At 34.9% G+C, this 11,992-nt stretch overlaps 1 protein-coding gene across 4 annotated transcripts; it reads right to left on the reverse strand.

Annotated features, from left to right (window-relative positions):
• Positions 4,896-10,372, reverse strand: LOC107624913 (pentatricopeptide repeat-containing protein At2g27800, mitochondrial-like). Of its 4 annotated transcripts, none has more exons than XM_021117357.1 (3): positions 9,904-9,921; positions 7,454-7,633; positions 4,896-6,867 (listed from the first exon to the last, which is right to left on the reverse strand). In XM_021117357.1, the coding sequence occupies exon 3, from the start codon at positions 6,624-6,626 to the stop codon at positions 5,298-5,300; it is 1,329 nt and encodes a 442-aa protein (XP_020973016.1). In that variant the 5' UTR covers positions 6,627-6,867; positions 7,454-7,633; positions 9,904-9,921; the 3' UTR covers positions 4,896-5,297. The 4 variants fall into 4 exon arrangements, with proteins under 4 accessions (XP_020973016.1, XP_020973014.1, XP_020973020.1 ...); XM_021117355.1 differs by lacking the exon at positions 9,904-9,921 and adding an exon at positions 8,684-9,037; XM_021117361.1 differs by lacking the exon at positions 7,454-7,633 and having other exon boundaries at positions 9,904-10,372.

Raw genomic sequence — 11,992 nt, forward strand, 5'->3', positions numbered from 1 at the left:
TGGGGACACACACTATAATGGCATTATTGTTTCCTAGACACATCCTGAGTGAACAACATAAACACATCTAGAACTCATAAGAGAAATAAAATGTAATATCTTATTTTATTATTAGTTGAGTTTTTTCACTATTTATTTGAACACTACCATTTTTTGGACCAGCACAAGTAACCTTTTTTATTCGCATTTTTGGGCCTAGGTTGCATGTTGGATACAAGAAACTAGACTCAAATAGACATCCAAATTATTTGTTTACACATCTAAATGATAATAATAAACGCTAATTATTTCATCAACACATCTGAAGCTCATCCATATGATTTATTTACAAATCCAAACTTATAAGATTACACATCCAAAACTATAACATTACACAACCAAAATCACAAGATTGCACACCAAATAATTGATAGGCAGCAAAAATTACCAATAAAAACGAACAAATCCTCAATACAAGTATGAGAATAGAACAACCAGGTAGCGCTAAAACATTGAAGCTCCTTCGTTATTAACAAAAATGTTAGCAAATAAATCTTTTGTACAAACAAACAAATAAAGAATAATGATAAACAAGCATCAGTATCTCAATGATTACTTACACAGATTGGGAACACAAACTAGAGTGCCATTATTCTCTTCAAGCCATTTTATTTCATTATTGTTCACAAAGAAAACACAATCTTGTACAGAATAATAGGAAAAGCAATGATGACAAAAAATGCGTAAAGAAAAATCTATGAACACATGCACATCCAAATACCTGAGACGTGTTTCCAGAGCGGAAGAATTGGCGACGCGGAGTGATGCAAACAAATGGCGAACAGCGACGAGTAGGACGAAGCGAAGCTAAGGAACGGTGACAAAGAGGACGCAGGGGCGACGAGGATGAGCGCCGAGGAGGAAGGCAGCATGGAAAAATTGGCAGTACGGACGAACAGCGACAAGCAGGACGCAGCGACCTGGAGGAATGACGACGAAGATGCAGCGGTGACGAGGATGAGCGCCGAAGAGGAAGGCGGCGCGGAGGAACGGCAAACGGCGCGGAGGAGGACACGGAGGTGCGAAGGAAGAAGACCACGAACGATGTGCAACTCTGTGATTTTACGGCAGTATCGACTTTGGCTGCTGAAATCTGATTTTTTTAGGGTGTCGTTTAGAATGAGTTAATTATTAATAAAAGCTTTAAGATTTATTGGATTTTTTTTAAATAAATTAAATAAATATTTTATTTATCGAAATAAACATTTTTAAGCTTTTTTACTAAAATGCACTCTATGTCTTATTTCTTTTATAGTGTAAACGAAATAATATTACACTTATTTCGAAATAAGACTGATATGCACAGACGTGTATATTTCGTTTACAGTGTAAACGAAATACATGTAATATTATTTCGTTTACACTGTAAACGAAATACGTGGAAAATTATGACGTTACAATGTAAACGAGATACATTACGACAAATTTTCAACAGCTATAAAAGGATGTGCAACCCTTTTGTATTCTTCACAAACATTTCACTACTTCTTTTATACCTTTTTCTTCCGCAAATTAGCCATAATGTCTAGTAGTAGTGGATATTTAGTTGTATGTGTGTATTCCAATTGCCTTATGAGAAATGGTGATAATGGGATCATTTTTGAGTGTGAGAATCCCGTTTTGTTGCGTACCCGGCGTTGTTACTTCGTTGTCAGAGCTGAATAGTTTGATATTGAGTAGCATTGCTGGTAGTGGGAGAAAAGAGATCGGACGAGTAGGGTATAGACTGCTAGTACCGATGGAAAATGGAGTTTTTTAGTTTCGTCTATTTTGACTGCACGGCGACGAGCATGTGCGGCTGATGTTTGACGTCCATGGAAAATCATGGCCGAACAAATGATAGAATTTTCTGCAGAGATTGGTGATGTCAGTGGCGGTGGATCTGGGCAGTCGGACTTTGTGTAGGATGATCCACCTCTTGCACCACCACCGATACACGTTGCTAGTCTAATGAATGACATGGACGTTGACGGTGAGGACTCAGACGAGGAGTATGTTGCGAATAGCAACGAGAACAGTTCTTAAGAAGATGATGACGAGAAGGAGTTTGTGCCGGAAGCGGTTCTTCAGAAGATGATGAGGAGGAGGAGTTTGTGTCGGAGACCGCGGTCGAGCCATCATGTCAGTATCTTCTGCCTGCCCCAGTGCCATACCAAGTATGGAAGTCACGAAAGCACCCACCAACAGGCTCTCCGATAGCGTGTATCCCAAGGTGGTAGGCGACGTCCTGCAATGTGATCATGCACTCACCCCACAGCATGTGGAGGGTATGGGTCTCTGGATGCCAGCGCTCCACAAATGTTGTGATCATGGAGTTATCGAAGACGAAGTCCCTCAATGCCACGGCGTCGCCAAATCCAGCCTCTCTCAGGTAGGGGAGAATGGCGTGCAGTGATGGGAGTCTATGACTAACTCTCCTGGGTAGAAGTAGGCGACCCATCTGGTAAACAATAAAAAATCCAAATCAAGAGTGTGTCAGCCTATAAAGCTATAAAAATTTCAGTTTATATAATCCTACCAACAGAAGTTTGCATAATAACTTAAATTGAATTACAAAATTAAGTAAACAAATAATTAGAAATACATCTACATTGTAAAATCATTTAAATACAACCGGTTACTTATTGAATGAATAACTAAATTAATAAACGTCTATATAATTAAATTTAAATAAAAATATCTAAATAAAAAATTCGTAATTAAATTAGCAAACGTCTACGTAATTTAAAGTAAATAAACATAATCAATAAAATAAATAACAACAACCTTCATTTTCCATCTAATTCATAACATAGATTATGTAAAAACATTTACTAAAATAAGAAACAACGACTATACCATCAACTTAGTAACTTAATCTAAGTTATAACAACTTAAAATTAAAAATTCAGGAATTTTTATATTGACTAAATACAAACCTCTATATATTCGGACGTAATTAAGTTTACTAATAATTATTTGTAACCCTTTTTCCATAACTAAAGTCGTTAAAAAAAAACTTAATAACCTACATCAAAGGAAAACAAATCGAAATAAATATTTAACTACCAAATACATGTCAAAGTATGCCTAACATGTTGTTCGAACCATTCCGAATAATATATTCCTACTCCTAATATCTACTTCACACTACTTCTATAAAAGTACCCATACTATGACAACACATTCCATGTTTAACATAAACATTAAATGAAGAACAAGACCAACCTCAAAGTCGGCTGTCCCGGCAATGTGCCACGTCACGTTCAGCCTATTGATGTCCACATCGTGCTGATCGGCGTGCGCCATAATCTTGAATTAAGTCATAAATTTGATTAGAGAAGGGTAAAAGGGGGAGAAAAGTTCAGAAAACAAGCGATTTAAGGTTCTCTTCTGCACTGTGAACGAAACTCCTATATATAGACACCTTTATGTCTTATTTCGTTTACAATGTAAATGAAATAATATTACACATATTTCGTTTATATTGTAAACAAAATAAACTTGTTACACAACATGTGTGTAAACGTCATACGACCACCACGTTTTTAGTCTTATTTCGTTTACAGTGTAAACGAAATACGTGTAATATTATTTCTGAATTCTAACTAATTTGATTTTTGGATGTGTATTTAAATTGTAATATATTAATAATTAAATATATTAAATTTAAAACAGAAATTTAAAATTAAAATTAAAATTTTAAATTTTAATTTTATTTAGTTTATATTTTGAATGTATATTTAATTTAAAAAGACATTAAATTTATTTAAATGTGTTTGTTTAATTTTTTAAATTAATATAGTAAAAGATGGAATAAAAAAATACTTTTAAAAGATATGTGGTTGAACTGTAATTCATAATGCGGTTGTTTATTGTTTATTGTTTACTATATTTTCATGTGATTCAATTAAGCTTTAATTACTTTGTTAGTTCTTATAGTTTCACCAAATTTTTAATTAAATTTCTATACTTTTTATCTTTTCAATTGAATCCCTACACTACTATTAACTTTGTAATTAAATCCTTTTTATGTCAAAAATAATAAAATTAACAAAATATTTTTTCTAAAAAACATGTGATCAAAGATCTAATTAAGTTTTTTATTATAATATTAAATACATCTAATTAAGTTTTTTATTATAATATTAAATACATTTAATATGTAGAGAACTATTTAGTTAACTCTTAATTCACTTATTATATTAAAAATGACCTAATTACAAAATAAACGCAGTATAAAAATTTAATTATAAATTTGATAAAATTATAAAAATCTACCGAGTTCAATTAACCTTCCAAACACACTTTAATTCTACTAACAAACTCAGACAATCATAAGTTACTAACCTACCACAATCAGATGAAGTAAAATATTATCAACACAATCCATCTAAACAAAATCAGCCATTTTAGCAATAACTAATTTAGCCAAATCCTATGGCTTAATAATCTCCATCAAGTTTTTTTTATCTCAATTTTTCTCTCAATATTATATCCTGTGTATCTTTTGTCATCCCATTTAAGAAGATTTTTCATTAGAGACTAAACAAATACAATAAATAAGATTCGTTAGAGACACTGAAATCTAAATATAAGACTTCGGATAAATTCATTATTGATCCAAACTAAACTCGATTGTTTTGTTTATAAAAATGCTCAATAAATACCAAAAATCAATCCCTCTATCATTCGCCATGTATATTTATATATGTTGATTGATACATTTTCCAACAAAATAACTAACTACCGGATTAATCAAACGTTTCACAATAGAATAATAAAATTCTTTTACAGCATCAGAATCGAATATCTTAGTCTTACACTAACACCAAATATCTATTCCTATACAGTGGCTGAATTTTTATATCCATGTAGTATGGTTAGTAATTTATTTGCATTATTCTACATAGGTTTGATTGTTTTTTGGGGTTTCAAAACTTGGATACATAAAACTATAAACAAACTTTTAGGCGTTCACCTGCTACACATAAAAGAGAATATGAAATCTGGAACATCTCATGTGAAATTACAAATACATACAACTAATGGTTGACAGGATATGTCAACAATTAGGACATAGCTACAGTGAAGAGTGTTCTTCAATGAAGAAGGAAGATTGTTCTTTTTACAATATAGAGAAATACTAAAAAATAAAAACATGTGCAATGCATATTCTAAAAAATATAGTTACAATCTTCATTCTTCAACCAACTTCACTCTTCACCAGAGAAATTCCCAAACAATTAAATGATAAAAGAATTTACTATTGTTGTACCTCAATCAATTCTGTTGACAGAATTCCCATAGTCATCTTCAAGCACATAAAGAAGCTTCCTGTAAGCATGCCCATCAAGAAGGTCCTTATCCTGAAACTTGCGCAATAAGCTCATTGCCTCCTTAACACTTCCTCGTCTGCAAATCTCATCGAGCACGGTCCTATAAGTAATAAAATCTGCAGACCTCTGTTTTTCGGTCATCTCCCATAGATAACTTACTGCCTTCTCAATTTCTCCACCAAGCGCCAAAGCATTGACAAGTGAATTGTAAGATTTGCTACTTGGGATGAAACCCTTGATCTTCATCTCATGACATAATTCTTCTGCATTTTTCGTCCGGCCTTGAGCACACAACCCATGAATCAAGTAATCATAAGTAAAGGAGTTTGGCTGGCAATTGTAAACCACACCCATCTGATGGAATATCCTCAGCGCATCGTTAACATGGAGAGAAAGGACATAACCTTTTAGCATAGCATTTAACGAAAATATGTCTGGCTCTACACCGTCATTCACCATTTGCTTGAACAAACTTCTAATCGTCTCCATATACACATAATTTATATAGGTGTTGCTACCCCTACCTAAAAGTGCAGCAAATAGAATATTATAAGTCCTAATTGAAGGCCTACAATTTGAATTCCTACTGTTCTTCATTTGCTTAAATATATTCACAGCTCTACTCAGCTTCCTGGCCTCAGTGAAATAATATATAACGGTGTTGTACAGTGCCTCTGAACCGATCAAAGGAACTGCAAGCAGTTGGTTCACAATATCATCCATTTCTTGATACATCTTTGCAGCACCAAGCTTCTTTATGGTGACATGAAAAGTGGAAACATCGTGCCGGAACCTTGGCTGCTGAGATGCCCAATGAAACAGCTCTAAACAAACCAAAGGGTCACTTTGAAGAGTCATCACATTGCACAGTTCTTCAGGGGTGAACCTTGGTGGAATTTGGGACAGTGCCAAGTGAAATTTTGTTTGATCTAAAGTAGGCTTTAGGGATTTCAACAACCTCTTGCGAACCCTTTTTCTATAAGACCTTGAGGGAGCCCTGGTTGAATAGCAATGATAACTGACGCAAATAGGTGCAAATATTATAGGAAATTTATCGCGGCCAGCAGTGATTTGAAACAAAAGGGGTTCAAATTTCTGGGTATCATGAAAAAGACACATCTTTTGTGGTCTCTGACAGATGAGGCCCTTGAACATGAGCTCAGGGAACTTCTGAAGAAATGAGCTTGGGAAAGAGAATAAATTTTGGATCGAGTTGTTCTTACTGAAGTAGTTATGATATCTCAAGCAATTTCCACCAAAAGATTGCATTTTTACTGAGCTTGGTGAATAACTAAGTGGGAGGTTAAATAATACTTAACAGACGGCCCCGGTATGTGTTGAAGCATCTATTTCTTGCTCCCATTTTCAAGTTTCTGCATTCAGAATATAATAATACTAATTCGTCTTTATTCTAATGCACAAGCTCTCTCCAATACGTTAATGGCCTCAATATTAATTCTCCACCTACTTCTCCGCACAGTAGCAATCGACAAGGGAAGCTTCAGCATCACTGTTAAGGAAGTAAAACTAGATGACTAACAAGTTTCTACAATGATTTCCCACTAACACTTATATGTATGCCATTTGTTCAGTTCAAGCATATATATAATCATGGAATATCAATTAGACCACTATAACTAGACCAGCTCCACATTGATTCATTGAATATCCCAACTGTCACAATTAACAACATTATACATAAATTGGCTGAGACCTGGATTAACCATCCCCACAAGAAAAATATTTCACTTTATACAACTTCTAAGGTCTAGAACTTAGTCCACATGAAAATGTGTGCAATCAAATTAAGTTCCACAAATCCAAAACCAAATCAAGAATGAAAAGTAACCATAGTGGAAAAAGCACCTTCTAGAACCAACGAAACAAAAACATTAATTTTCTTTTTTCTTTTAAATTCTGTTCTTGAACAGAAATTGTAATAACTAGCAAGACGAAAAGAATCAAGCTTTGCTAGGAAAGAACATAACCAACCACCCATAAACTATAAGCAAAAGGATGTAATATCTTCTTGCACGAGGAAAAGAAAGGGTAGGTAACTAAATAAAATAAAATAAGAAAATAACAAGAGAGAGTACCAATTAAGTAGGAGAATGATTGAGGTTTGTTGAGTAGGAGAATAATTGAATCAGATAGGATGAAGTGAAGATCCAATAATTAAACTGAACGAACAATCAATGAATCCCCATGACGATCATTCTAGTGTCCCAACGAGAAGATACAAAACCCCGGAAGAAGAAAACAGAGAGAAAGGAAACCTGGTTGGGAGATAACAAGAAGTGTTGAAAGATATTAGGCAGAGATATAAAACAGCCTTGATCCTTACAGCCTATGAGTCTATATATAACCACATTTTACTACACTGGAAAAAATCTAAGGAATTAATAATCAGAAGTCTAAGTGCTTGAGGAATCTCACTATGAACAACATATTATCTGTTATCTCACTACTGTTGTCTTCATTATATGTTTCATGCTGTCTTAGTGTTTTACCATTGTATTATTATTGCCAATCCCTTTAAGGTTAGACCTAATTAATGTATCAAGCTTTTCTTTCTGATAGTTTGTATAGGAAAACATGCTGCCAATGCCATGTTATGTGTACCTAGCCACACATCTCTGTAGTTCACAACCTTAGAAACTTGATCTGTATACTTAGGACCCGTTTGGGAAACTCTAGAAGTAACTTTTTTTAACTTTTGACTTATAAAAAGTAGTAGTATTAATGTCGGGTGCAATTTTCAAAATCAAATTGCAACTTTCTAAGAAGCTATTTTGGAGCTTATAGAGAAGTTAAAAAAAATGACTTCTCTCATAATACTTCTACTTTTCATTACATTTCTTTAAAATAAGCACTTTTAGATTTAAAAATCCAAACACAAAATAACTTATTTATAAGTTACTTTTAACAGAGTCATTTATTATTTAAGTTATTTTATCAAAAGGAGCTTAATTAAGTTAGTTATCCAAACTGGGCCTTAGGCTACTTTGTTACAAACTTCTGATAAGTACCAAGTACAATACTGAGTACAAGTCAGATTTTGAATAATGTTTACCGAGAAAATTGAGCTCTGAAGTCAGCTACTTCCAAACTGAAAATTCAGCATACTAAGGAGTTGATAAGAAACTTGCATTATCACAATCTTCAATTAACCATAATTAACATACAGCATTATCAAATCATCAAATTCATCACAATCAAATAAGCAAGGCACAAACAGATTCGCTCAGCAAGGTTTTCTTTTTCTGGGGGGAGGGGGGAGGGGGGAAGCAAATTAAACTATCTATGAATACACAAGATGAATTTACCCAGGCTCACAAAGATCGGCAGAGAAGCTTCATAACACGGTGACAGCGAGAATGCGAAGTCATCGAAGACGTGAAGAGACGACGGCGAAGAAGACGCGAAGCGAGGATGGCAGAGAAGACGCGAGGTGAAGGAGGCAGTGGACGCATGATGCGCCAGTAGCGGAGCACACGAGGAGCGAGGGTGGTGGTTAGGCGGCAGAGGGCGCGACGGCGGGAGGCTGGAGGCCGGAGGGCAAAGGAGGAGGATTCAGTGGGAGTGATAGGGTTTAGCAAGGTTGCGAGAACCGGACCGGTCATTGAACCGGTCAGGTGACAGGTTCAATGGTTCAATGGTCCAACCGAGGTCTAACCGGAGTTGAACCGGTTTTATTAAATATATAATACCATCATTAAAAATTCAATATACAATTTTAAATATACAAATTCAATAATTTCTTAATTAATAAAATTCAGAAGTTTATAATTTGACATAATAATTTATTCATATTTTATTATTAAAATTTTATAAAATAAAATTTTTTTAACTAACTTCTAAATTATAACAAAATAATCAGCAAGAAAATTCATCCTTAAACTCAGAGAATGCTTTGGTAATAAGCTGTTGGTTTAAATCAATGATCTGTGTCTAAAGTTCATTGGAAGCTAGACAATGTCCATGAAAAGGTAACCCAACACTCAAAGCTAGTTAGAGATCTTATCTCTGCTCTCTGAGTATCGACTGGCTACTATTTGGGAGGAACTTCAATAAAAGAAGAAGCAAGGCAGAAAACTAAAAATTGGTCATTGCAATAAAAGTTTAGAATCACGAACTTACACTTAAAAATTTCAATCCATCAACAGCGAAAAAAATTCAGAGTTACAGCAAATTTCAACAACCACCTTTCAATCTATTCAACAATAAAACTCAGAAAACTTAGAATCACAAACTTACACTTACACTTAAAAATTTCAATCCATCAGCAACCAAAAAAAAAATTCAGAGTTACAGCAAATTTCAACAAAAACCTTTCAATCTATTCAACAACAAAACTCAGAAAACTCAAAATCCAAATCCAAATCCAGAGAATCTAGAAACAGAAAACCTAACCAAAACAATCCAAACTTAACCTCCAAACTAAATTCAAAACTACATGAGCAGCAATCCAACTCAGGACACAATCCCAATTTAGAAGCCAGAATCTTAGAAATTGAAACTGAAGAAGCAGTGGCTTAATTATTACCAGAGACATGGCGAAGGAGGAACGGCGGTGACAGAGTAAGCTCGGAAGAGGATCATTTTGCGACGGCGAGGCCCCGAGCAGTGATTTCACGGCGAGGCTCTGGGCAGAGATTCACGGAGGAGAGATGCGCTTGAAGAGGATTGAGTAACCGTTTGCGTGACATAGAGAAGAGGATCGACGACGAGGACAACGACGGCACCCTCTGTCACTGCCAACGACAACGATCACAGAGGCGGGCTTTACGACGAGCACAGAGACGGTGAACACAAGAGTGGCGGCGGCTGGGGGTGACGATGGCTGGTGGGGCTTCGCGACGAGCAGAGACGGTGAGGAAGAGAAGAGTGGCGGCGGCTGGGGGGCTGACGGTGGCTGGGGTGACTGACGGCGGCTAGTGGGGCGGCGGCTGGGAGCTGATGGTGGTGCCGGTGTTTTCTCTCAGGTTAGGCAAATTAGGGATTTGATTGGAATGTGAGAGTGAGACATAAGGGAGAGGGTCGGGTGTTTTGGGGGTGGGGTTTTTACTTTTTTTTTTTTTTTTTTGAGAGAACCGGTCTTTTGAAAAATTCGACCGGATAAGCCGGTCACCAATTAATCATCGGTTCGGCCGGTTTTTAAACCGAATTTTGCAAGGCAGTTTTGTATCAACCGGACTTGCTATGAGACTGATTTTTCATCGAATCGACCAATCCGGTTCGATTTTCAGAACCTTGGGATTTAGGGTTTCATATTAGGAAAAAAAATGAGCCGATATGTAAAAAAAAATCACTTTTATAAAATTTTTACTAATTCAACGACTTCATTTTTAAGTAGAGATTGTAATTCGTTTACACGGTAAACGAGATAAGTAATAAGATGCAAAAACGTAAATTACATCCAAATTATATATATTGGTAAATAAAATATTTAAAATATTTATTTAAAAAATTTTAAAAAATATGTTATTAAATTATTAGATTAGAAAAATTAGTCTAAAGGAATTGAGTTGATGACTAAGTTATATATAGTTAAATAATAAATTTTAATGGCATCTAAATATCAAGCCAACTTGAGCCAACTTTTTAAATTTCAAAAAAATGTGTGCCATTATATCTTTTCTCGAAAAAAAAATATTTCAAAATCTAGGAAAGAAACATCTAGAAACCCATATAAAAAACCATCCATTTACTTAGAAAGAAGCATCTGAAAAAAATAGTTAAAGAAAAATCATGAAAATAAACATTCGAAACTATGTAAAAGAAACATCCATTTACTCGGAAAAAACATTCAAAAAAATGATTAAAGAAAAACATGAATGCACTGCAAAAAGGATGCTGCACTGGTCGACGGCATTGCATTCGCAAAGAAGAGGGTGATGAAATGGTTCTGGTCGCAGCGAATCGCGAGGGAGAAGGCGATGCGGTGGTCGGCGACGCTGCGAATCACGAGAGAGGGCACTGTGGCGAGGAATTACTCTGCAGTGGTCCTAAACGGACGAATCGCGAAGGGGAAGGGCACTACGATGATAGCCAACACTGCGAAGCGCGAGAGAGGGCGCTGCAGTGGTAGGCGACGCTGTGAATCGCGATGGAGGATGCTGTGATAGGAGAGAAAGACAACAGGATAAATGGCGTGAGTGGGAATAAGAGAGGATAGAGGAAGTGTGCGGTTGTTTTTTTTTAATTTTAGAGTTAAGTTTAGGAGTGTTTTTGTGTTATTGGACTTTTTTATTATGATCCACATTGTAATTAGCTTTAGTTGGCTCCTATCCTAGTTAATTTCCTAAATTTTTTCTTTAAAAATTTAATAGATATTTTTTAGGTCTTTTAATATAATATGAAAAATATATTATCAAACAGAAGACGAGCAGATAAATGAAATGATATCAAGAGTAAAAAATGGAACATCAAACTCTAAAATAAAGCTATCACCCCTTGTCCTAATCACAAACTAGAGGAAGTATAAACTAAGTTAAAAAAGCAATGTAATTTTTATCTTTTACGATTTGTTTGAAAATTTCTACTAGTATAAAATTAAATTAAATTTTATTAAAAATTGAATTAAATTTTAGTATTTAAAATAAATTAGTAAAATTATAAAATTGAATTAAATT

This window comes from Arachis ipaensis, chromosome B01, assembly GCF_000816755.2.
Source record: "Arachis ipaensis cultivar K30076 chromosome B01, Araip1.1, whole genome shotgun sequence".
Taxonomy (NCBI): Eukaryota; Viridiplantae; Streptophyta; class Magnoliopsida; order Fabales; family Fabaceae; genus Arachis; species Arachis ipaensis.

Coding starts and splice junctions, on each gene's coding strand:
- LOC107624913 (XM_021117361.1), bottom strand. CDS start 6,626: ATGCAATCTTTTGGTGGAAATTGCTTGAGATATCATAACTACTTCAGT.